This window comes from Syngnathoides biaculeatus, chromosome 2, assembly GCF_019802595.1.
Source record: "Syngnathoides biaculeatus isolate LvHL_M chromosome 2, ASM1980259v1, whole genome shotgun sequence".
Lineage (NCBI taxonomy): Eukaryota > Metazoa > Chordata > Actinopteri > Syngnathiformes > Syngnathidae > Syngnathoides > Syngnathoides biaculeatus.
Window position 1 is genome coordinate 29,317,322 of NC_084641.1, and position 24,238 is coordinate 29,341,559.

Here is a 24,238-nt window from a genome sequence, read left to right on the forward strand (position 1 = left end):
CACACACATCCACGTGCACACGGGCGCAGAACTGTACAAACAAGCCCCCCAACGGGGCGGGGGGGAGAAAACAACAAAAACATCCAGACTATGTGTGACGCTCCCGCCTCCATATAGATTTCATTTTAATATAGATATGTATATTTGCCTCCCGCGTGTGGACAAGTGCTGACATCGAGAGCATCCAATAATTGCGTGGCGATAAACGGAATTTATTTTTATTTTTTTTAGATACCCGAAGTGGAAGTGAATTAAGGAATGCTGAATTGTTTTTTTTTTTTTTTTACCCTGAGCGTGCAGATGTTGTGCAATTTTTTTGTGATATTTTTCGATGCATAGACAAAAATCCCTCCCCGCGTTTCGTGCGTAATTTCGCAGTTTGAATGGCAAACGTCTTATTTGAAGGCCCGCGGCTGACCGGATGGCGATCGAACAAAGAACCCCCGCGCTTTGTTGCACAACGGGACGTTCGAAACAACCCTGCAGCGTCGTCGTCGTCCCCCCCCCCTCACCCCACCCCAACTCACACCCCCTTTTTCACGTTGAGTGCAAAAAAAAAAACAAAACAAAACAAAAAACGCACGTGCCAAAAGTGTCGTCGTCCTTAAACCGGACGTCGCAAAGAGGTCAACGCGGGAAAAGGAAATCCAACAAATCCGCGGACCGGAGCATTTCCTCCTTTCACTTCGCGTTTTTTTTTTTTTATTTCCATCACCCCCCCCCGCCCCCCCCCTCCCGTTTTGCAACATCACCCCGAAGGAGGCCGCGCTTTTGTTGCACAACGGGACGGGAACACCCAACCCTTTTTTTTTTTCTTCCCCTGTTCCTGACATCGGACGTTCGCATGCGGCCTGCGTGCCGCGTCGTCTGGATGTTGTTCCGGTGACGCACATGCACGTCGGAGATTCGCTCGGGGGGGCGGGGGGGGGGGGGGACGACAATGCAAAGAGGCGCATGAGATGCCATTCAAACAGGTGTGAGGAAGAGGCCCCCCCCCCCACCCCCCAATCCCCCGCACCCCCCACCCAAGTCGGAAGTAGGTCGATAGAAACTGAAAGCGACGTGTTGTTTCTTTTGTCTCTTTCCTGAGCTCAACAAGAAGGTTTTACTCACAGGTGGGAGATGACCGCCCCGGTGTAGGACGCCCCCCTTTTCCCACCCGTGCGGCCGAAACTCACCCTTTCCCTCCCCTCTCTACCTCCCTCTCTCTCTCTCTCTCTCTCTCTCTCTCTCGCGGATCCTCAGCTCCCTAATTTGAGGAAGTGACATTTTATCACCGCTGCGGTCGGGACGGCGCTACTTTGCTGCAAACAGGTGTGTTGCCGTCCGGCCCGGGTCAGTCGCTTGCGACCAAAAGGGCGTCCCAGAATCCGAACCGAGCCGCGTCGGACGTGGGACGGCTCCGGCGGCGGCGACGGCGGCGGCGGGGTAGGACGGGGAAGCAGGGGTGTGGGTGGGTGGGTGGGGGGGGGGGGGGTGGCGGTTAAAGGAGGAGGAAGCCGCTCAAGTGTGCTCTTTATTAGCCGGGCCGTTGGATCCAGACGAGCGAGAGGGAGAAGGGCCAGCGAGGGCGAGCGATGGCAACCAAGAAGGCGGCGTGCGCGGATGCGCCCAAAAGGAGCCGGAGCCGGAGCCGGAGCCCCGTCGTGCTGGAGGCGGAGATGTTCACCGAATTTCAGGACTGGTGCCTCCGCACCTACGGAGACTCTGGCAAAACAAAGACCGTCACCCGCCGGAAATACAACAAAATCATGCAGACGTTGTTGCACAGCGACGAGTCGGACGGCGTGTACGTCGACAACAGCCACATTAACGCCAAATTCAAATTCTGGGTGAAGTCCAAAGGATTTCAGGTGGGGACCAACGTTTTGGGAGAGCACAACAAGAAAGGAGCCCCGGGGAAGCCCGTGCTGTACGTCCCGGTCAAGTCAACGGTAAAGTCTGCTTTTGCGTGCGTGCGTGCGTGCGTGCGTGTGCGCGTGTGCGCGCGTGTCCGCGGAGCTGTCCCGTTCCCGTCTGCTCTGCTCGAACTTGTCTCGATTGTCGGATTCTGCGGTCCCACCTCCGCCCCGAGAGCCGCTCCACTTTGTCCGTGCGTGCAACATCCCAGCCGGAGCGGCCCCCGCGCATGCACTCTCATCCCTGCTGCCATAGCAACGCCGGTGCCTCCCGGCAGTGGCGATGCTGAGAGGCTGTTGTGCACAGCCGTGACAGCCGAGCGCAGCCCCCACCCCACCCCACCCCCAACCCCCAACCCTCCCCTCACCAAAATTGACAACCGGACCCAGGACGACTCTCGCGCGCTTCGGACACTCCGGGGTGCCCCTTTGGGGGAGGGGGCGGGGGTTAGAATCACCTGCTCACGACACGCGCCCCCGCTCGCTGTCCCGTCCGAACCCGGTGACAAAACGCGCAAGCGTATGCGATCGCATGCGCCGCGTTTTTCCCGTGAAATATTCCCCCAACCCCGTTTTTGAGTCCGAAAAATGTTGAGCGGCTGACAGCGAGCGGGTAAGCCCGGGTGGCACTTTTCCATTGTCCTGGCCTGGATGCGGATCGACTCGCAGGCACTCGTTGCTCTGGCAACACCTGTGTCAGCTCCGCCGTCGGCTGGCTCGTCCTGCCGCATTTGGGTGTCAACGAGGCGTGAGGCTCAAGTCGCAGATCCGCCGCATATATCGGAGGCCGGTCGCAACTGTGAGGGGGCAACGGGGGCTAAATTGCTGCCCGTGCACGCCCGTCCGGGGCTACGCGTGAAACGAAAGGGTCTGAGAGCTTCGCGCAAACAAACGCACACAGTCGGCGCTAAGTACGAAAGGTCAGGTCGTCTGTCCCACGTCACGACGTCGTCTTGTCACGGTTTTCGTGCGGCCCCCGTGGACCACCGTTTGCGACGGGCCTTCTGGCGCTCATCAGACTCCCGCCCAAGTTACGTTAACAAAACCACGGGACACGTTGTAGCGGATTTGTAGCAGATTTGTTGATTTGGCTCGCCGATCGCTCCACAGGTGCTCCACCTGCGGGGCTGCACAATTTCGACGCGGGCCGAACCGCCCCGAGAAGCGCCGCTAATCTCTGCGCCGTATTACGTTTCGCCCCCGGACAAGAGGGCAGGTGGAAAGGGTCCGCAGGTGCGCGAGCCGCTCCCAAAAACTGGTGACGGCGTCTTTTGTGCGGATCAAAGTTCCGGCATTGATTCGTCGGGCGGTCTTGGGGCAAATCTCGCTCTTCTGGCCTCTCGCGGTGTTCAGGACCTCTGCTGAGCTTTCCGTGAGAGAGAGAAAAAAAACAAAACAAAACAAAAAACAAATAAAAACTGCAGCAACCAGTTAAATTCTGTACAGTGCTGTGAAAAATAAAAAAAATTGGCTTCCTTCTAATTTTTTTTTAAATATTTTTGCATATTTTCCCCACTTTATGATCACCAAATAAATGGAATTATCACACCTAAATACACAATTTTTAAATGATGATTTTATTTTTAAAAAAAAAAAAAATATTGAGAGCTACCTGGCCCTGTGTTCAAAAAAAAATAATGTCCTACCTCTTCTGACATCATTCATTAACTCAGTTTTTAATACACTTTTAATGACCACATTCAAGCTTGGTTACCTCTTGGCCCGTTTTATCCAGAAATCACTTAAATTGGACAGGAAGTCAGTGAAAACAAAATGCCACTGTCCAAAGAAAGTCAAAAACAAAATAAGAAAGAAAGTAAGGCAAACGGATCAGTCGGGAAAGCCGTTTCGAAAGCTTGAGGACTCCAGCGAAGCACAGTGAGAGAAATTAAGAAAGCACAGAACAGTGGGGAACATTCCCGGGAGGTGCCTGGCCGAGGGAAATTCGGCAAAAAGCACAGAAACGACTCGTGCGGGAGGTCGCAAAGGAACTCGGGACAAGGTCTGTAGAACGGCAAAAACGGGCAGTTCCAGGGCTGAAACCACAGCTGACTAAAAAGAACATGAAAAGTCATCATAGTTTTGCAGGCAAAATAAATGAGACGCAAGACTTTAGGGAGACTATTCCATGGACTGACAAGAAGAATGTTTACCTTTGTGGAAGGTAAGTTCCTGGTCATGGCTGACGTGAATTTAACACAGCATCTCAGAGAAAGACTAGCAAAGACGGTGGCGGTAACGTGAAGTTCCGGGGTTTACCTCCATTTTTTTTTTTGGACAAATCCACACAATCCTGCAATGGAGAGACCATCCAAATATCTCCAGAGGTGTGGAAAAACTCATTTCCACTTTGAGAAAACGCTTGATTTGAGCCGTTGCTGCTAACCAGTGAGCCGTTCCCTTTTCACGCAGAGTCAGGTCGCCGGCCGGATGCAGTACCGTAGTTAGGGTTAGTACAAAAGGTCATACGTATTTATTAAATTGACATTGGTCCGCTGAGCTTAAACACTCAAGTGGAGAAACTAACGATATGAGAGGGCGGGGGGTGGGGGGGGGGCATATTTGCTGCTCATCCCCACTAATATGGAAAAATAGCAATCAATATTATTGTTCGATGTAAAAATAGACAATAATGACATCATCAAATAGAATGAAAAGAAAGTTTTTGTCACACTGCATTAATTGAATGGGCATTGTGCTGCTCTTCCTGGAGTTACCCACCTTTGCCACTCAGAGGCAGTATAAGACAGATTGATATACTGTTCTTCGAATAGTGACAAAGTACCGTCATATTTTCTGTCCACATGTTTTGCTGGACCGTTTGTGTTCAATTCGTTGCTTCAACAGCTGGTGCACCGCTTTAACATAAGTACTCAGCTCGGCGACGGAAAGTCTCAGCGACGTACTCGTTTCAAATGCTGTACAAAACCGTTTTATGTTTGATTTGACAGTAAACTTCAGATGGCTGCGGCAATAAACAGCTTGAAAGCTTTTTTGATGAAATTGTTCATCCATCCATCCGTTTTCTACCGCTTTTCCGGGTCGGGTCGCGGGGGAGGTAGCTTCAGCAGGGATGCCCAGACTTCCCTTTTCCCCAGCCACTTCTTCCGGCTCTTCCGGAGGGATCCCGAGGCGTTCCCGCGACAGCCGAGAGACACGGTCTCTCCAGCGTGTCTTGGGTCATCCTCGGGGTCCCTTTCTGGTGGGACGTTCCCGGAACACCTCACCAGAGGGGCGTCCGGGAGGCATCCGAATCCGATGCCCCAGCCACCTCATCTGGAGGAATTGTTCAGTGTTTGCCAAAATGTCGTTATTGGCGAAGTGAACCGAATCCACGGCTCGTTTCTCAAGTCTGTCAAAGCAGAACATGGGCCGAATGACAACAATTCCCAAGCGTCACTCGCACCTCGAGGCACCGCTGGATGTTTTATCGTAGAAAAGTCGTCATTTTGCGACCAATGGAGCAAAATTGCGTCATTCGTGGCACAGTGTGTTTCCACGGCGACTTTGTGGCCAATATCACGTGGAGGGGGGAGCTCAGCACCGCTTGGGAGACGGGAAGAACGGACAAAATATTAGGCAACGCAAGCTGCGTCTTGTCATGAGTCAGAAGCAACGACTCGTTCGCCTGCTATGCGTGCTGATGCCCGCTGGACTATTTGAACGTAATTTCGCTTGGTTTGTTTTTCGCGCTTGCGACCGGCGGTCAACAGGCTTCGGCGGTCCGGCGCGTAAGTGACGCCCGTCCCCGCAGAGGTCCCGAGACGCCACCGCGAGGTTCACGGCCTCGCGGCCCCCCGAAGCGTGGGCATGGGACGCCCCGCCGCAGCTGCTACCGGGCGGTGCCAAGTTTCTGTACGGGGTGGGGGGCGGGCGTCGGGAGGACGGGTGGGGGCGGGGGACGGACGCCGGACGACGCGCGCACAGAGAAGGTCTCTTCTATGCGTCCGCCCGGCGTACAAGGCGGCTTCAGTGCGGGACGGGACAAAGGCTGGGCGCAGTCGTGGCCAACGGTGGCGACTCCTTCAAGAGGCTTCTGTCCCGGCCAGATACTGAATTCTTCTCAGTCCGTGGCTGTGTGCCGCTCTTGTCTCACCCTCTTTCTGCACGGCTCTCCCAGCAGCCCCCCCCCCCCCCCCAGTGCGCAGAAGCAACCTTGTTTAGCTCCCATTATGTCCTGATTAGAGGACGCCACAGAGGAGGAGGGGGAGACGGACCAGAGGCAGACGGGAAAGAAAAGCTGCGCCACACAATTGCGTCCCGTGAAAGGCAACCACCCCCCCCCCCACCCCCGAAAAAAAAAATGCATTTGCCTTCACGTGAGGGTGTGCGGAACATTACACACACGGGGTGGGGGGAATATATGTTGCGAGCTGTTGCTTTTAGTTGCCATGTCAACTGAAAGCTGCAACTATCTGTGATTAGCGTCGCCGCGGGTTTCGGTGGCCGCTTGACAAATCGTGCGACTCTCGCCGAGCCTGCAAAACGTTGCGACGGGGGCGCCGGCAAAAAATAGGTGCAGGATAACCCTGATGTTTAAATTGAGATGAAAATAACAATTATTTTAATAATCAATTCCTCTAAATAGATTTTTTCATGGTTAATCGGTGAATCTGAACAAAAAAAACCCCAAAACATTTTTACATTTCATTTCATACAAAAACAGGAAATTATTTCAAATTGAGAGAATCCCACAATTTAGAGTGATTATGATTCAGCCACTGGTTTGCTCCGTAACATGTCAGAAAGTTAAACAAAATATTTTCCCATCTAAAAATCAATGTTTGAAGTCTCCTTTAATGGAGGACTGCAGAAATGTAAGAATATTTTCGGTTGAGGCCGAATTACTCAGGATGAAGTTTGAGATCAGCAACGTCTCTAAATGATTAATCGACGATCCAAAAGGTTGTTGGGAGATTTGATAACCGTTTACCGTAATTCCCAGGCTACAGAGCGCACCTGCTTATAAGCCTCACCCAGTACATTTGTAAAGGAAATACCACTTGGTACATACACAGCTGTGTAAAAGCCGCAAGTGCTCACATTAAAACCCGAGATATTTGCAAAAACAGACGGTACACAGAAAGAGTATAACGCTCGTGTCACCGCGCTAACGCTAGCGCCACGCTAACGCTAACACTAACGCCGTGCTAGTAGGTCCAGTTAAAAAAAACACTTACTGAGACACGGCAGTAACACACTAGCGCAGCGCTACAAACAAAGACGTAGACAGAGTTTAATGCTAGTGTTGCCGCGCTAATGCTAACACTAACACTAGCGCCAAGCTAATGCTGATGCTAACACTAACACCGTGCTGGTAGGCCCGGTTAAAAAAAAAAAAAAACACTTACCAGTGAAAATCACTGGGACACAGCAGTAACACACTAGCGCAGCGCTACAAAGAAAGATGCTACAGAGAGTTCAACTCTAGTGTTGGCGCGCTAATGCTAACACTAACGCTAGCGCCACGCTAATGCTAACAATAACACTGTGCTAGTAGGGCCGGTTAAAAAAAACATTTACCGGTAAAAATCACTGAGACATAGCAGTAACACACTAGCGCAGCACGACACAGAAAGGCGGTACACAGAGTTTAACGCTAGCGCTGCGCTAACGCTAGCTAACCTTAGCGCCACGCTAACAGGGCCGGTTAAAAAAAAAAAAAATATATATATATATATGCCGGTGAAAATCACTGAGACACGGCAGTAACACACCAGCCGAACCGGTAAAAAGTCACTTCCTCGGCACATATATTCCACCGATCTCACGCTTACCTTTTCCGCTCGAGTGCCCCCTTGCTGCTGTTAGAAAAAATGCACAAAAGAGCCGCATCACCGCGTAAACCGCAGAATTGAAAGCGTGTGGAAAAAAAGTCGCGGCTTGTAGGCCGGAAATGACGGTCGTTGTTGAATAATTGTTGCAGTCCAAATCCAATCGAGGAAAGTGTGCTATCACATGTCAAATATCAATATCACATATCTGATATTGGCACGCATAAATAACGAGATGCTTGCTTCGTTTGTTTGCCGTTGAATACAAAGATGAATGTCTTTTAATAACGACCTAAAGTTATAATGGCAAACGAGCACCTTTTTTTTTTTTTTTTTTTTTTTGTTGTTGTAGGTTGAAATAACACAAGGCACTCGTTTCCCATTAAGCCTTAAAAAGGGATCGATAAAGAAAATTCACCGGCTTTGGACAGTCTCATCCTTTTTTTGCGCGTGTGTGCGCGCGCGTGATAGGACGGAGACAATTAAACGGGCCGACGTGCGGTTTTCGATTTACAAACCGAAGGACTTCATCTGGACTGCGGCCTTTTGTGCGGCGGATCTTATTATTCTTAACCGTCGCAGGTCTTGAAAAGGGGACCGGAGACGTTTGCATCTCGAGGGAGGAGGGAGGGGGGCATCATCGTTATTATCTGATTAATTAGGCGACGGAGGAGAGCCTCTTTTCGGGAAAAGGGCCACACAGTCAAAAGAATATTGGCCCTATTATTTCGCAGCATTTGCGTAAATACTTTTTTAGTTTTTGTTTCATCGCCGGCCGGCAGCACTCATCAGAGGACCGCACGGCCTCCCCTCCCAGGGCTCCGAAATCTTCAGCGCCCTCGAACCAGAATCTCGGAGCCGTTCATAGGCTGGGAGTCGCTCGTGCGCTTGTTCCGTCGCCGATTCCGAAGGTGTGCGGTCACAGGCGACGTCTTTGCCCGAGTGGACTCCAAACAAAAACAGTGCCGCGTTGAGTTTCCTTCGGGTTTTTCCAGACGCGAGCTGACTATTTTTTTGTTGTCTTGACTCGAGATTCGAGCGCCGATTCAACTCACTTCACGATGAGCAACAGTTGGGCAAATAGTAAACGATTGGTTTAAAAAAAAAAAAAAAAAAAAAGAAAAGCTTTAAGATGTTGAATAGCGCTTACCGTCAAACCAAACATCAAACAAAGAGAATTTCAAGTTGTTTTCAAAACCATCAAGCAAGAACGGACCTCTCGATCAGTGGTTCTCAACTAGTGTGCCGTGTGCCATGAGAGCTCAAATGGTGCGCCGTGGCAAATGATCAAATTTCCCTTAATTGGTCAAAATATTATTCATTTACAATAAGAAAAAAAAATTATCTTTCTTCATCGATCTATGGCAGCGGTGTAAAAAGATAGAACAAAAAAATGCTTTCCTATGAGATGGAAGAATGTGTATCCACACTTTGCCATGTTTTTGTTTGTTGGTGTGCCGTGACATTTTTCAAATGTAAATTATGTGCCGTAGCTCAATAAAGGTTGGGAATGCCGGCATAAAATGGAAAACAGCATTGACATGCTAACAGTTAGCATCGATGTCACGATTTTAGAACCCTTTTGTTAATGCGATGAATCTTCAAAATACAAACAGTGGCGCAACACATGTAGACAGATCATAGAACAATACCCAGGTGCATATATTCTTCATCCTCTATGAGAAACGACTCATGTTACACCATCTTACTGAGTCACTGACAGTAGTAGTAGTACAAGAAGAAGTATAGTCTTCCCGGTAGTCAAGGCGGGTACACCACAAGGAGCACCACGATCAACTGAATTGCAGCACTTAACTGTTTGATTATTTTGTGACAGAAGAGTCTCTGCTAGGATGAAGGGCAAAGTTTATAAAACGGCGGTGAGGCCGGCCATGATGGACGGATTAGAGACGGTGGCGCCGAAGAGACGACAGGAAGCAGAACCGGAGGTGGCAGAAATGAAGATGTTGAGGTTCTCGTTGGATAGGATTAGAAACGAGCTCATTAGAGGGACAGCAAAAGTTGGATGTTTTGGAGACAAAGTTAGAGAGAGCAGACGTCGATGGTTTGGACACGTCCAGAGGCGAGAGACTGACTAAATCGGTAGAAAGGTGACGAGGATGGAGCTGCCAAGGAAGAGAGAACGAGAGGAAGACCGAAGAGAAGGTTGAAGGATGATGTGAGGGAAGACACGAGGACAGGGGGTGTTATAGAGGAAGATACAGAAAATAGGCTAAGGTGGAAAAACGACAAAAATGACCCCTAAGGGGACAAGCCAAAAGGAAAAGAAGAACTGTTCAACTCTTTACATTCTGTTGAATTATGTTTTTACTCTGTATTGTACAGCGCTACCTACTTCGCCTGGAAAAAAGACCATTTTGTTGTTTTGGGGAGCACGTAGAACGGATTAATGGCATTGCCATTCATTTCAATGGGGCAAGATGATTCGAGAGCGTTTTGATCGTGGAACGAATCAACGTGGCATCTCGGGGCACCTCTGGATTCATCTGGAAATATTTCAAATGTGGTTATTTTAGCTGTGCCTGCACTCGTGTCAAAGTACTTAGCGCACAAACGCACGCCGGTACAAAGATGGGGGGGCGGGGGGGGGGGGGGTCGCCGATCGCCTGCTCGGCGTTTCCTCCCTTCAGCACCGTCTCTGTTGCCATGGAGAGACCGTTCTTTCTTTCCCACAGGAGGAGAAATTAACACCATTTTTTAAAAACTGGCCCGGGGGCCTCCCCCCCCCCACCCCCCGCGTGCGGGAGACAGTCGGAGTTGCGCTCCTAACACACCCACGCACGTCTTTATGCCGACAATCGAATCCCTTTTCCCGGGGCCGGGATCGGACGAGCCGGGGCGGGTGGGGGGTTCCGAAAACGGACTGGATGCAGAACGGCGGTCCCGGGACCTCACCGAGATAATCGGGAACGTCGCACTCGCTCGCCGATAACGTTCATCACGCACGCAGGACAGAAGGTTGGGGGACGGGGGGCACCTAATGTGGATTTAATGACGGGTTTTGTGAGCCGAGGCAGACGCGAGGGGGTGACGGTAAAGCGAACGGGCGGCGATGAAGGAATAGAAAGGGGGCGTCGGCGGGGGGGTGGGGGGGGGGGGGTTTCGGAGAAAAAACGCCAGGGTAATGATCTCTTATCCCTCACGTGCGCCTTGACTGCCCGCCATTAATCATCGGCGCAAACGCCGGCTCGCTCCATTGTCCCCTTTCCGTGTCCGTTAGCCGGCTCGTGTTTGCGGACTTCCCGTCCCGTCAGAAATAATCACGTCGCGAGGCGCGGCTCGCCGTGGACGTCTTTCGACTTCTGTTTTTGGGCGCGCATATTTTCAAACCGATAACTGCGCTCCTACGACGACGCTCGTTGTCATGTACGGACAGTATTGCCTTGAGAAATTAATTTGCTCGGTGACGACGCTCGCGTCTCAAAAGAGTCAAATCGTCTTTCCCCGTTGAAATGAATGGCAGCCCGGTTAATCCGTACTGCCTTGCTCCCAGAAAGAACAACCCAAAACGTTGTCATGTCCATTTTAATGTGTAAAACAGCACCTTAAAATCATAATCGCGCAATTGGATGGAATATGAAGATTGAAACTAATTTTGCATCACATTTTGTGCGGTGGAACGGCTGGTTAAAGTGTTGGCCGCGCAGTTCTGAGGATCTGGGTTCAATGCCGGACACGGCCTGTGTGGAGTTTGCATTTTCCTCCCCGTGCCTGCGTGGGTTTCCTCCGGGTACTCCGATTTCCTCCCACATCCCAAAAACACGCAACATTAATTGGGCACTCTAAATTGCCCATAGGTGTGATTGTGAGTGCGGCTATTTGTCTCGATGTGCCCTGCGATTGGCTGGCGACCAGTTCAGGGTGTACCCTGCCTCCTGCCCCTTAACTGCTGGGATAGGCTTCAGAACTCCCCGTGACCCCCGTGAGGATAAGTAGTAAAGAAAATGCCACTCACAGACTACAGTCGCACTCACAATCACACCCATGGGCAATTTAGAGCGTCCAGTTAATGTTGCATGTTTTGGGGATGTGGGAGGAAACCGGAGTGCCCACCCGGAGAAAAGCCACGTAGGCACAGGGGAGAACATGCAAACTCCACACAGGCGGGGCCGGGATTGAACCCGGGACCACAGAACTGTGATGACAACGCTTTAAAATGTCTTCCTTTAACGAGGATCCCTCTTTCCGACTGCCGAGCTTGAGCTCCGCCCCCTTAGCTTACAGTTGTCCCGCAAGCTTCCAAAATGGCGACCGAACAGAACAGGTTCGAAGTGGATTCTCTATCGCGTATTCCAGAATATATTACGGTATGTTTTTTTGCTAAACGCGTCAGAGTTGTCAAAGAGAGTTCTGCAGAGAGGTGTCAACTATTTCGCGCAAGGATATTTACACGTAATTTCGATTTTGGACAGAGCAGGACGCAATGTCAGAGTCACAGCGAAATTTTTGACGCCTCACAAACTTCATATTGAAATCCAACAGGATAAAATAGTGGAATCGCACTGCGCGCGTAAATCAGGGTGAGTACTTTTTACTTGGAAAGATCACGAGTAATATCATTGTAGTCTTTAGAAGTGGGTGGGCGATATTGTCCACATTTCGTTGTACGCGCGCTCTTCCGCGAGCCTTAATCCATCATAGACACTTCGTCAACTGTGTTTTAGGCTTTGGAAAATGAACCAAGCGGGCGGGCCCCTTGTAAGCTAGCAGGTTCTCTTTCATCAGAATTGCACGTTCCCCAAGCGCATCTGAAGCACCATTTCCTTCGTAACATTAGCGTTTCCAGGCGCACGCTACTATCAACCGGCATTGCTTGTGGGGCAATACGGCGAGAGGGGGCGTGTCAAGATAACGCAGCTATCTGATTGGCTATTATCGCACGAGTGATTAATTGACAGGTCGGAAAGGTCCATTGCGGACATTAGCAAGGAGGTCATTTTTGATCGTAACGAATGGAAATTTGATGACGACGTGGCCGCGATCTTATTTGAACAGTCACGGTAGAACCGAATTAGAATTCACGATCGATTCTCCGTAATGAGATTAAATATGATTTTTAAAGCCGTCGTATCGCAGCGGGCGAATCGGGTCTTGACCTCTGTATGTCGTCCATCGGGGGGGCGTGAAAGGTTCATTTCACTGTTTGACTAAGTTTTGTTTTTAAATGACGACGTTTGGCAAAGTGCGTCGGCGTCGGTGTGCCGCTGTTGACTGGTTTTGAGCTCTTAAAACTCAGTTGACGCAATCGAGCAGCCCTCATTTTGTCTTGAGTTGCATAAAAAGTAAAAACGGGTTAAAACTGCGAGCAAGTCTTTCATTTCGCCTCACTTCACTGAAAATCGGATTAAACGGACAAGACGAGGCCAGAGACGGACAAACTTCTTTTTTAACAAATTTAACAAATGCCTTAAGATACGAGCGACTCCACTTCTGAGTTTTTTGAGGTACGGGGCTGAAGTATTTTTGACATTTGAACGCGGTATGGCAACGGGTGTCAAACTCAAGGCCCGGGGGGCCAGATCTGGCCCGCCGCGTGATTTCACGCGGCCCGCGGAGGCCAACCATTTCCGTGATTCTTGTGAAAATCTGCAGCAAGATTTCAAAATCGTCAAAAGCGTTTTTTGCGTGACCAAATATGAACAATGTCGGAAAAACGCCATTACACTTGATCTCGGAATCAAAACAAGTTTATGAATTTCACGTGTGAATATGAAGAGGGGATGACAGATTATGGTTTTAGGGGAACCGTAACTGCAATATGGCCCGCGACAAAAATGAGTTTGACACGCCTGCTCTATGGTGTCGGTGAACTCATCTCAAATAATGAATAATTCTTTAAAAACGCAGCAAATGGACAAAAGTTGGGTCTTTTTTTTTTAAATTATGCCAGGCACGATTTTCATTTTCATCACTATTTCCATGTTGGAAAAAAAAAAAAACCAATTAATTTATGCGCAGATTGCTTTTCCAGCCTTTGTACAGAACTGTCATGTTTTTTTTAAATTTTGCACAAATAAGTTATTATTGTGCAAATACTCAACATCTGATGATTTATTCCTAGAAAAATGTGAGGTGATGGAGCAGACCTCGACCAATATTTCACTGAATCCATAAAAAAACTCTTTGAATCGATATTGAATCATTTTACGAATATGACACCATTTAAATGTTGAATTGGCTCATCAGATTGTGACACTCGGTACGCACAGCAAATGGACAACTACCGTAATTTCCGGCCTACAGAGCGCACCCGGTTATAAGCCTCACCCAGTACATTTGTAAAGGAAATACCATTTGGTACATACTTACACCTGTGTAAAAGCCGCAAGTGTCCACATTGAAACCCATATCAAAACACGAGATATTTACAAAGAAAGACGGTACACAGAGAGTTTAACGCTAGCGACAAGCTAATACTAGCGCTACGCTAGCAAGGCCGGTTACAAAAAACATACAGCTCTGTAAAAGCCGCAAGTGCCCACATTGAAACGCGAGATACTTACAAAGAAAGACGGTACACAGAAAGAGTTTCACGCTAGTGTCGCTGTGCTAACACTGGCGCCACGCTAATGCGAATGCTAACACTAACGCTGTGCTTGTAGGGTCGGTTAAAAAAAAAATCTTACAGGTAAAAATCACTGAAACACGGCAGTAAACATGCTATCGCTGCGCTAACAGGGCCGGACCCGTAAAAGTCCCTTCCTCGGCACATGTATTCCACCGGTCTCACTCTTACCTTTTCCGCTCGAGTGCCCCCTCGTGGCCGTCAGAAAAAAATGCACAAATTAGCCGCATCACCGCATAAACCGCAGGGTTGAAAGCGTGTGGGGAAAAAAAGTTGCGGCTTGTAGGCCGGAAATGACGGTCGTTGTTGAATAATTGTTGCAGTCCAAATCCAATCGAGGAAAGTGTGCTATCACATGTCAAATATCAATATCACATATCTGATATTGGCACGCATAAATAACGAGATGCTTGCTTCGTTTGTTTGCCGTTGAATACAAAGATGAATGTCTTTTAATAACGACCTAAAGTTATAATGGCAAACGAGCACCTTTTGTTTTTGTTTTTTTTTTTTGTTGTTGTAGGTTGAAATAACACAAGGCACTCGTTTCCCATTAAGCCTTAAAAAGGGATCGATAAAGAAAATTCACCAAGGTCAAAGGTGATAGTTTGTCCAGCTAATGGATTTGGTAACAAAAATGCTTGCCATATTTTTGTGTTGTTGTTGTTGATCATTTGAGACAATTTTAAATGTCGCTACAGACATGAGGAAGAATCCTGATTTGCTTTTACGGGCCACATAGAAAGAATGCGGCGGGACAGTTCTGGCCCCTGAGCCTTGAGTTTTACACCTGCGACCTACTGAATCCAAAAGGACTCGAATCGCAAATGTGAGGAATCAAAACCGTGAGCTACTTCACGGAAAAATATTACGTGCGGTCACACGTGTAATTCTGTGTACGCACATATGTACGGTACGGTACATGTCATGTCGTCATCCGAGCCGCTTATCCTCACAAGGCACGCGGAAAAGCTGGAGCCTATCCCAGCTATCTTCGGGTGAAAGGCGGACGACGCCCCGAACTGGTCGCCGGTCAGTCGCGGGGCAGATAGCGACAGCATCGCCGAGCGGGAATCGATCCCACCCTCCCCGCGCCAAAATCAGGCGTGTGTACCGCTACGCTGGTACAGTCAATGTATTTTTTTTTTTTTTTTTTTTTAAATTGTAAACTTCCAGTTGAAGTTCCCCGCTCATGTATTTGTGCACGTCGAGCACCTGTATTTATGCGTCGGCCCAACGGATCGGATTTGCGGCTCGCGGCCTGCCTTTTGTGACCCAGCTGCTTCCCGTGAAGCTCGCTCGCTCGCCCCCCCCCCCCCCCTCCCCACCCTGACCTGCCTGTGCGCAGGACCGCTTCTCTCTTCCCCGTCGTGTGTGTGACTGCCAGCGGGGGTGGGGGCGGCCGGCTCAAACCCTCCAGTCTCCTAGCAACAGAGCGGTTTGTTGCGGGACAGGGAGCCGAGGATGGGGGCTGGTTGCGCGGGCGGCTGGGGAGAGGAGCAAAGTCCTGCGGGATTACAAAGAAAGAGAGACGGCGGAGAGGAGAGGAGGGCGAGGGCGCTTCGGCGTCGTGCTCGCGACGACGACGACGACGTCTTGTTGCCATTTAGGGCCGCTGCCACGTCGCCGACGAGACCAAATCGCTCCGGCGCCGCTCGGCACTTGCCTCCGGCTCAAACACGCGGACTGGAGACCCCGCTGGGCCCACGTGCCAATGGTTGACCCCCCCCCGCTTGACTCTTTTTGGAAGCCTTTTCGCAATCTGGCGTCGAGCCCAAAGCGGCCGTCGGCGAATTGCTTTTTCTTACCTGTACACAACAGGTTGCAAATATTTTCCGTTTTGAGCGTTCTTTTTTTTCCAGCCCCCTATGAAAAGATCAGTTTGGCCTGTTCAAAATTGAATATTGATCAGTCCATTGATTGAAAATTTATTTTGCATGAAAGTTCAGCCACCCTCCGTGACTGTAACTGATCAATTATGATTATTAGGTATTATTTTGATACGTCCCACCTAAGAGGTTGCGACGTGGCGTCGTACTCGCCAACCTTAAAGAAACTCACAGCGACTGATTGATGTGAACAGAACCGCTACTGGGTTGACATACGCGACCGAGTTTGATTCACATCTAACCAAATGTGTGTAAATTAGATTATAAATTATACAGTGAAAAAAATATGGATTTGAACACCCTGCTATGTTGCAAGTTCTCCCACTTAGAAATCGTCGGAGGGGTCTGAAGTTTTCATCGGAGGTGCATGTCCGCTGCGAGAGAGATCATCGAAAAAGAAAAATCCAAAAATCACAATGTATGATTTTATAACCATTTACTTGTGTGATACAGCAGCAAATAAGTATTTGAACACCTGAGAAAAGCAATGTTAATATTTGGTACAGAAGCCTTTGTTTGCAATTACAGAGGTCAAACGTTTCCTGTAGCTTTTCACCAGGTTTGCACCTACTGCAGGAGGGATTTTGGCCCACTCCCTCCACACAGATCTTCCCGAGATCAGACCGGTTTCTGGGTTGTCGCTGAGAAACACGGAGTTTAGGCTCCCTCCAACGATTTTCTATTGGGTTTACGTCTGGGAACTGGCTAGGCCACACCAGAACCTTGGTATGCCTCTTACGGCGCCAGTCCTTGGGTTTTCCTGGCTGTGTGCTTCGGGTCATCAGACCTGGCCGCGACCCATCTTCAGGGAAAGAGGTTGTTCCCCAAAATCTCACAAAACATGGCCGCCGTCATCCTCTCCTTCATACAGCGCAGTCGTCCTGTCCCATGTGCAGAAAAGCACCCCCAAAGCATGATGCTAGCACCCCCGTGCTTCACAGTAGGGACGGTGTTCTCGGGGTGAAACTCATCATCCGTCTTCCTCCAAATACGGTACGTGGAATTATGACCAAAAATTCCATTTTGGTCTCATCTGACCACAAAACTTTCTCCCATGACTCGTCTGTATCTTCCAAATGGTCATTGGCTTAAGTTTGCCAATGACCGTTGACCATGACGTCTTCGTGTATTACCATCAGTCACCTTGGAAACGGTGGTCCCAGCTCTTTTTCAGGTCATTGACCAAGTCCTGTGGTGTAGTCCTGGACTGATTCCTCACCTTTCTAAGGATCATCGAGACCCCACGATGTGATATATCTCGCACGGGGGGCTCCACTCCGATCCAGATTGACCGTCATGTTTACCTTCTTCCATTTTCTGACGATTGCTCCGACAGTGGACCTTTTTTTTTTTCCCCCCAAGCTGCTTGGGAATTTCTCCGTAGCCCTTTCCAGCAATTTTGTCTCTGGTGTCTTTGGACGGCTCTTTGGTCTTGGCCGTGTTACACGTTTGAGTCTTACTGATTGTACGGGGTGGGCAGGTGTCTTCTGATTCAGGATCATACGTGGAGCGGAGGTGGACTTTTAGAGGCGGACTAACGGGTCTTTGAGGGTCAGAATTCTAGCTGACAGACAGGTGTTGAAATACTTATTTGCAGCTGTATCACACAAATAATTTCATACATTGCAATTTCTGGATTTTTCTTTTTAGTGGACATGCGCCTACGATGAAAATTTCAGACCCCTCCATGATTTCGAAGTGGGAGAAGTTGCAACATAGCAGGGGTGTTCAAATACTTTTTTTCTTCACTGTATGCTTTTCAATCTCGGGCTCCATTTTTTTCAGTCAAGTTGATTCAAGTTACAGGAAAGTTTTTGTCCGTGACTTGATTATGATTCAGTTGCCGGTTTGGTCAATACCGTGTCAGAAAGAAAGAAAACAAAGACAAAAGTGTGAAATATTGTTTTCCAAAATCGGGTCAAATGTTTGCAAATGTCTTATTTTCATCAAACACATGCTTTCATAGAGGAGTGCAGAAATTTGTGAATATTTACCACGACTGAGAAGCTGACATCAGAGGATTTGAACAGGTTTGAGATCAACAATGGCTCGATATGATTCATCGATTATCAAAATGTTTGATTTGATTTGCTATTGATTAATAAATTCACCTTTATTAATCTCCAGAGGGGAAATTCATCGCTTACGGGCAGCACTCAGGAGATTATTAAAGAAAAAAAAAATTAAGTCAAGTAAATAAGAATACAGGGTAAGAAAGATTTTTTTGTAATTATAATTTTATTTTAATAATCGCTAAAGGAAAAAGAGAACGCGCAGGCCCCCGAAGTCGGCGTCCAAATCCCGCTTCCGAGCGAGCGCCGAGGGATTCGGCAGAGATGCAGCAGTGCTGTGGGTGCAATGCACACCCCGCACTTGTATGAGATTATCTAAATCCAGCATGAATGGACCTGACACCATTGTCCCGAGCAGCGGTAGCTCCGGTGATGTCACCGCGAGTTTTTTTTTTTTTTTTTCGTTTTTTTGAGGGGGGGGGGGGGTTGTGATGATACCTTGCTAGATTACTGCTGCAATGATGAGGTGGAGGATTGTTATCATTTCATTTATTAGCGTTACATTTGGCCCATGCTGACAGGGGAGAGTGGCTGGGAAGGGGGTGTGTGTGTCGGGGGGGGGGGGATTAAAACAAACCCGCTCTGTGAGCTGGTTTTAGTTGCCATGGCAACGATCATTACCTCGCACTTGGGAGAGCCGGAGCAAGAAGAGAGAAGGAGAGGGGGGCGGGGGGGGGGGCGTAAGAAAACAGCGCGAGATGGTCCGTCCAGGACGGATGGACGGACGGGACGAAGGCGACGCGAGGGGACGGGAGGGGGGGGGGGGGGGGCGAGCCTGATCAAATGTCAAATCCCAGGAATGCCAAGGTGGGAGGGAGAAAAGTCTCCTCCCGTAGTGGGACAACTTTGTGAACTCGGGATGGTCCTACAAACCAAGATCACTTGCAAATCAGCCGTCTCCAAAACTTTCTCGTCCATAATTTGGATGAAAATATTAGTCAAAGTGACTCCACGTAATATTTCCAAGGGGATGGAGAGTAACGAACCGGCAAACGCGGGGAGGGGAAAGCACCGTGCGACGCGGCGGACGGAGGCGGTTGTCCTGGCGATCCCGCTTCCAGCGCGATGTCACGTGACCCCTTCCGCCCGCCACACCTGCCCGGGGAGGAAACGGCTGGCAGTTTCTATGGCGACAGGGTCAGCGGTGCGGGAGAGCAGGATGACTGCCAGAGGTGGCGGTCGGCGGGAGGGGACTCGACGTCGCTCTCCCGGCTGCTCTATTTTTAAACGGCGTCGGAGGTGAGGAGACGTCCTCGCGACTCTGCGACCGAAAGACCAACGCGTCGCGGCGTGTCTGCGAACAACCCGGGTAGCCCTGTCGTTGGCCGGCGACCGGTCCGGGGCGCGCACCGCCTGTCTCCTAACGTCGGTCGGCGTACAGCTATCCCACGAGACTAATCAAAACAAGTGGTAAAATATGGATTGATGGACACATACAGGCCTGAACGCAGAAGGACTCGCGTTCAGTACTTAGGAGGAAGTACAAATGCAAATACTACTCCTCCAGGAATGTACAAAAAGTAAAAAAAGAGATGCGTAAAATCGCCACACACCGTACTCAAGTAAGAGTAGCGTTACTTGACAATCACGTGACTCGGGTAGAACTAAAAACTGGTCCTCCAAATCGTTCCTTTCTGGCGTCTCCCAATTTGCCACCGTGAGGAATGAAAAAAACCCGTCGTGTGCGTTTCAGTGTTCGGACGGCAATTCAGCCCAGGACAACTCGTCCCTGAAGCGAGTGGCCGTGGTGGAGGACTTCTTCGACATCATCTACGCCATGCACGTCGAGATCGGCGCCGACCCCGGCAGAGCGCCCAAGCACGCCGGACAAAAGAAGACCTACAAAGCGGTGAGTTGGGAACGTTCGAATTAAATGTAAAGGGGAACACAAATGATTTAGCAACACATGCAGACTGTAAAACAACACCAAAATACTCTTTATCTTTGGCAAACAACGGCCAATATTTTTCCACTTCCCAGAGACACCTTTGTTTGTGTCTTTAGTACTGTATTATAGTTTATTACATTATTATTATTATTATTATTATTACAGTACACTACTCCCCAAACCCCCGGTAGGCATAGTGGGCACAGTAGAAGGAGGAGTGCAAACCCATCGAATTGACGCTTTAAAATCATGATGTTACATTCCCGATGTTCTATTTCAGGGCGTGTCAAACTCAAATTCGGGCCAAAATTTGAAAATTGAACAAATGAACCTTTTAATATGGAACCAAACAAATTTTGGTTTATCAATCAATATTGAACAATATTGGCTAATGGCTTATAGAACTTAAACGTACAGGTGTGCAAAATCGAGTTGCTAATAATACTATTAATAATAACAATATTATTTCTAATAATAATAATAATAAAAACATATCAATGGCATATTAAATAAAATTTGCATCCTTCTGAGACAAATGTCAAAATTAGCTTCTTACACAGGCTAAAAAAATTGAAAAACTACGAATAAATCAACCATTCAAGTCTTAATTTGAAATTATCTCGCGGGCCAAATATAATGACACTGCGGGCCAAATTTGGCCCACAGGCCAGACTTTGACACCGATGTTCTATTCGATTATGTTATTCGTCAGTTTTTTTTTTTTATATAAAGTTCAGTTGCTATTTTCCTTTGAAAAAAGATATTCCAAACGTTTTTTAAAATGATTAATGTGAAAAGACCAATGTTTTGAGTTACGAGCAAGCTAACAAAACACAGCGAACTCGTGTGTCAAGGCACCAAAGGTTGGATGCAGGGGTTAGGTTTTCTTTTCGTCCAATCAGATTTCAACCTCTCTGCGTCGCCACGTGAACGTAATCCGCCATCACGGTCAGAAGTGCTGACCCATGTGACTTCAATTCGATATTGGCTAAGGGAGGTTTTTTTCTAACTACCGTAATTCCCGGCCTACAGAGCGCATCTGGTTACAAGCCTTACATTTTTGTACAGGAAATACCATTTGGTACATACGCACGCCGCAGCTGTGTAAAAGCCGCAACCGCCCACATTGAAACGCGAGATATTTACAGCGAAAGACGGTAAACGGAAATAGTTTAACGCTAGTGTCGCCGTGCTAACGCTAGCACCACGCTAATGCTAACGCTAACACTAACGTCGTGCTAGTAGGGCTCGTTAAAAAAAAAAAAAAAAAAACTTACCGGTAAAACTCACTGAGATACAGCAGTAACACACTAGCACAGCACTACAAAGACGGTAGATGGAGTTTAACGTTAGCGCTACGCTAATTCTAGCTAACCTTAGTGCCACGCTAACAGGGCCGGTTAACCAATATATATATATATATATACCGGTGAAAATCACTGAGACACGGCAGTAACACACCAGCGCAGCGCTAACAGGGCCGGACCGGTAAAAGTCCCTTCCTCGGCACATATATTCCACCGGTCTCACGCTTACCTTTTCCGCTCAAACGTCCCCTTCTGGCCGTTAGAAAAAATGCACAAATTAGCCGCATCACCGCGTAAGACACAGGGTTGAAAGGTTGAATCTATCTTGTACTGCCCCCAAGTGGCCATCGTGTGCATGCCAGAACTAGCAGCGCAGCAGTGTGCATTGAAGTGGGAATTGTGGGGAAAAAAAAAGATGGTATTTAATAATGTCATGGTTTGTTTTAGGGTTATTATAGAGTACTATTTTTATAATTCAAAAACACTTTTTTTTTGGTTTTGTTTTGCAAGCGGTTGTGACAGATTAACGCCATTTCCTTTCATTTCAATGGGGAAAGATGATTTGATCGATGATGATGTTTTTGAGTTCCGAGCGTGGCGACGTGGGACAAATTGAACTCATATCTCGAGGCACCGCCGTAGTATTTTTTTTTTTTAAACTGTAAAAAATGTTTGAAAAATGTATTGCGTCAGGCGGGAGGGCCGCGCGTCTTTGTTAAGAACGTGACATTTTTTTTTTTCTTCTTCTTCTTTTTTTCTCTCGCACTGGCAACGCAACGTGTAATTTTTAGCATCGGCAGTTTCCAAGGGAACGCAAAACAACTTTTTCACCGTCGCCTCCGGAAAACGAAAAGGCGAACGCGGGGCCGTGCGGCTTCCGGCGCAGAGTGGCGCGGGACGAAAAACCGGCTCGCTTTTGTGTGCAGGACTTTGGTGGAGCGACCGACCCCCTCCCTCCGAGGTACGGGGGGATGAATTTCTACTTGTGCCCCCGCCCTGTAGAGAGGTCCTGTCATATCTGATCGAGTGTACCCTTTTGAGGATGTGGCATCACTGGGGCAGGGCATAATATGGAACTGTCACTGTGGCCTTCTGGGAGGAGTGCGCTCCTCTGGGTGGCCTTTCGCTCTCAGCCGCCTCAAGGGGGGGCTGCGATGTGTGGAGAGGAAGGAGGGGGAGTGGGGGTGGATTGCTGGGCCCGGTGGGGGGGCGGGCACCCCTGCCGTGTCTCTCCGCGGTCTTGTGAAGGTCGCCTTTTACCAGGGAAACGCCAGCGGGGACGAGGAAAAGGGGGAGGGCGGCGCTGGGGAGTCGCGGGTGGTTGGGGGAGGCCGAGCGTGGCGCCAACACCGAGGCGGAGACGCCGGTTCAGCATTCCGGAATTTGTTTCCAAACGCGTGACTGAGAACTATGTAGCGCTGGATTGTGGAGGGATCTGCTGTGGTCAAAATGGCACCCTGTGACGCACTTTAGACTCTGGCATGAGTCACCCCGTCCCCCACTATAAGAACTCGAGGTCCTGCCATGAACGGGGGAAGGAGCACTGCCAGGAGGGGCGGGGCCTGGTTTACCGCTCTGGCACTCGTCCCGTTAATTGACCACGTATTTATGCTGGAGTTTTCGTCACCGGCTTAACACGTTTCATTGAGTTTGCACCGGGTCACCGGGTGGAGGACGCCGTTTCTGAAATAAAACCCACTGGACATTATGCCTTTGCCTCGGGGTCCTGCTTTTGGGACCTCCCCCGCACCGATGGCTCGTGACAGCTCCTTCGTTGGGATTAGCAGTTATCCAGCCCAGGACTGCAACGGACGCTTTAGAGCGCCTCGTTGTCAGCTGTGAGTGCCAGCAGATCACGTAGCGAAAGACGGTGGAGAGAGAAGGAGGGATTTCTTTTAAGTCTGCTATCGTCTGGACCCAGGGTTACCGCTTTAGAGTGCGTTGTTGTCGGCCATGAGTGTGCGTATGTCACCAAGATAAGGTGGAAGAAAAGTGAGACGTGGCAACAAGTTATCTGCTACATTTGCAACGTATATTTAACTAGCCTGCCATGGCTTTTTCTTTGATATATTTTGGTTTGAATGGTTGCTTTAGAGTGCCTCGTCGTCTGCCCCGAGTATACGCATCTATAAAATACATCTGACTTGACAGCCAGGGTCTAGACCGAGGGTTATCGCTTTCGAGTGCGCTAGCTGGCCATGGCTCTTTCTTTTATATATTTTCGTTTGAATAGTTGCTCCAGAGTGCCTCGTTGTCAGCTGTGAGTGCCAGCGGATCACGTAGAGAAAGACGGTGGAGCGAGGAGGAGGGATTTCTTTTAAATCTGACTTGACAGCCAGCATCTGGACCGAGGAGTGCGCGGTTGTTGGCCATGAGTGTGCGCATGTGAGAAGGTGGCATAAAAAGTGAGACGTGGCAACAAGTGATCCGCTACAATTTCAACCTGCACTTAGCTAGCTGACCGTGGCTTTTTCTTCGATATATTTTGTGTCATGCTCCTGGCTTCCTGCTCAGGCTGGGCGTGGCTAGCCAATTAGTCAGCGCACACCTGCACCTTGTCCCAGCTGATGCCTACAAGTGTATATAGGACCCGGGGGACGACCTGTCCCCGTCGTCCTTGATGTCTCGTTCCCGCACCCCTGTTTGGCTGACGTCTGCGCTCCGCGTACCGACCCACGCCTGTCCACTGACCACCCTCGTAAGCCTGCCGTACTATTCCTTCTGATTGTTTGGACTGTCCGCCCGATCCCAGACCTTGGACCGAATAAAGGTTTCCTCTGCACTGTCTGCTTGTCTCTTGAGTCGTGCATTTGGGTCCACCCTC

At 49.1% G+C, this 24,238-nt stretch overlaps 1 protein-coding gene across 2 annotated transcripts in view; it reads left to right on the forward strand.

Annotated features, from left to right (window-relative positions):
- Window positions 1-1,529: 1,529 nt before the first annotated feature.
- nol4la (nucleolar protein 4-like a) overlaps window positions 1,530-24,238 on the forward strand; it is a 38,954-nt gene continuing 16,245 nt past the window's right edge. For both annotated transcript variants that reach the window (XM_061846009.1, XM_061846016.1), the window contains exons 1-2: window positions 1,530-1,934; window positions 19,913-20,068. In XM_061846009.1, the coding sequence (XP_061701993.1) occupies window positions 1,578-1,934; window positions 19,913-20,068 (513 nt within the window). In that variant the 5' untranslated portion in view covers window positions 1,530-1,577. The remainder of the gene's footprint in view (window positions 1,935-19,912; window positions 20,069-24,238) is intronic.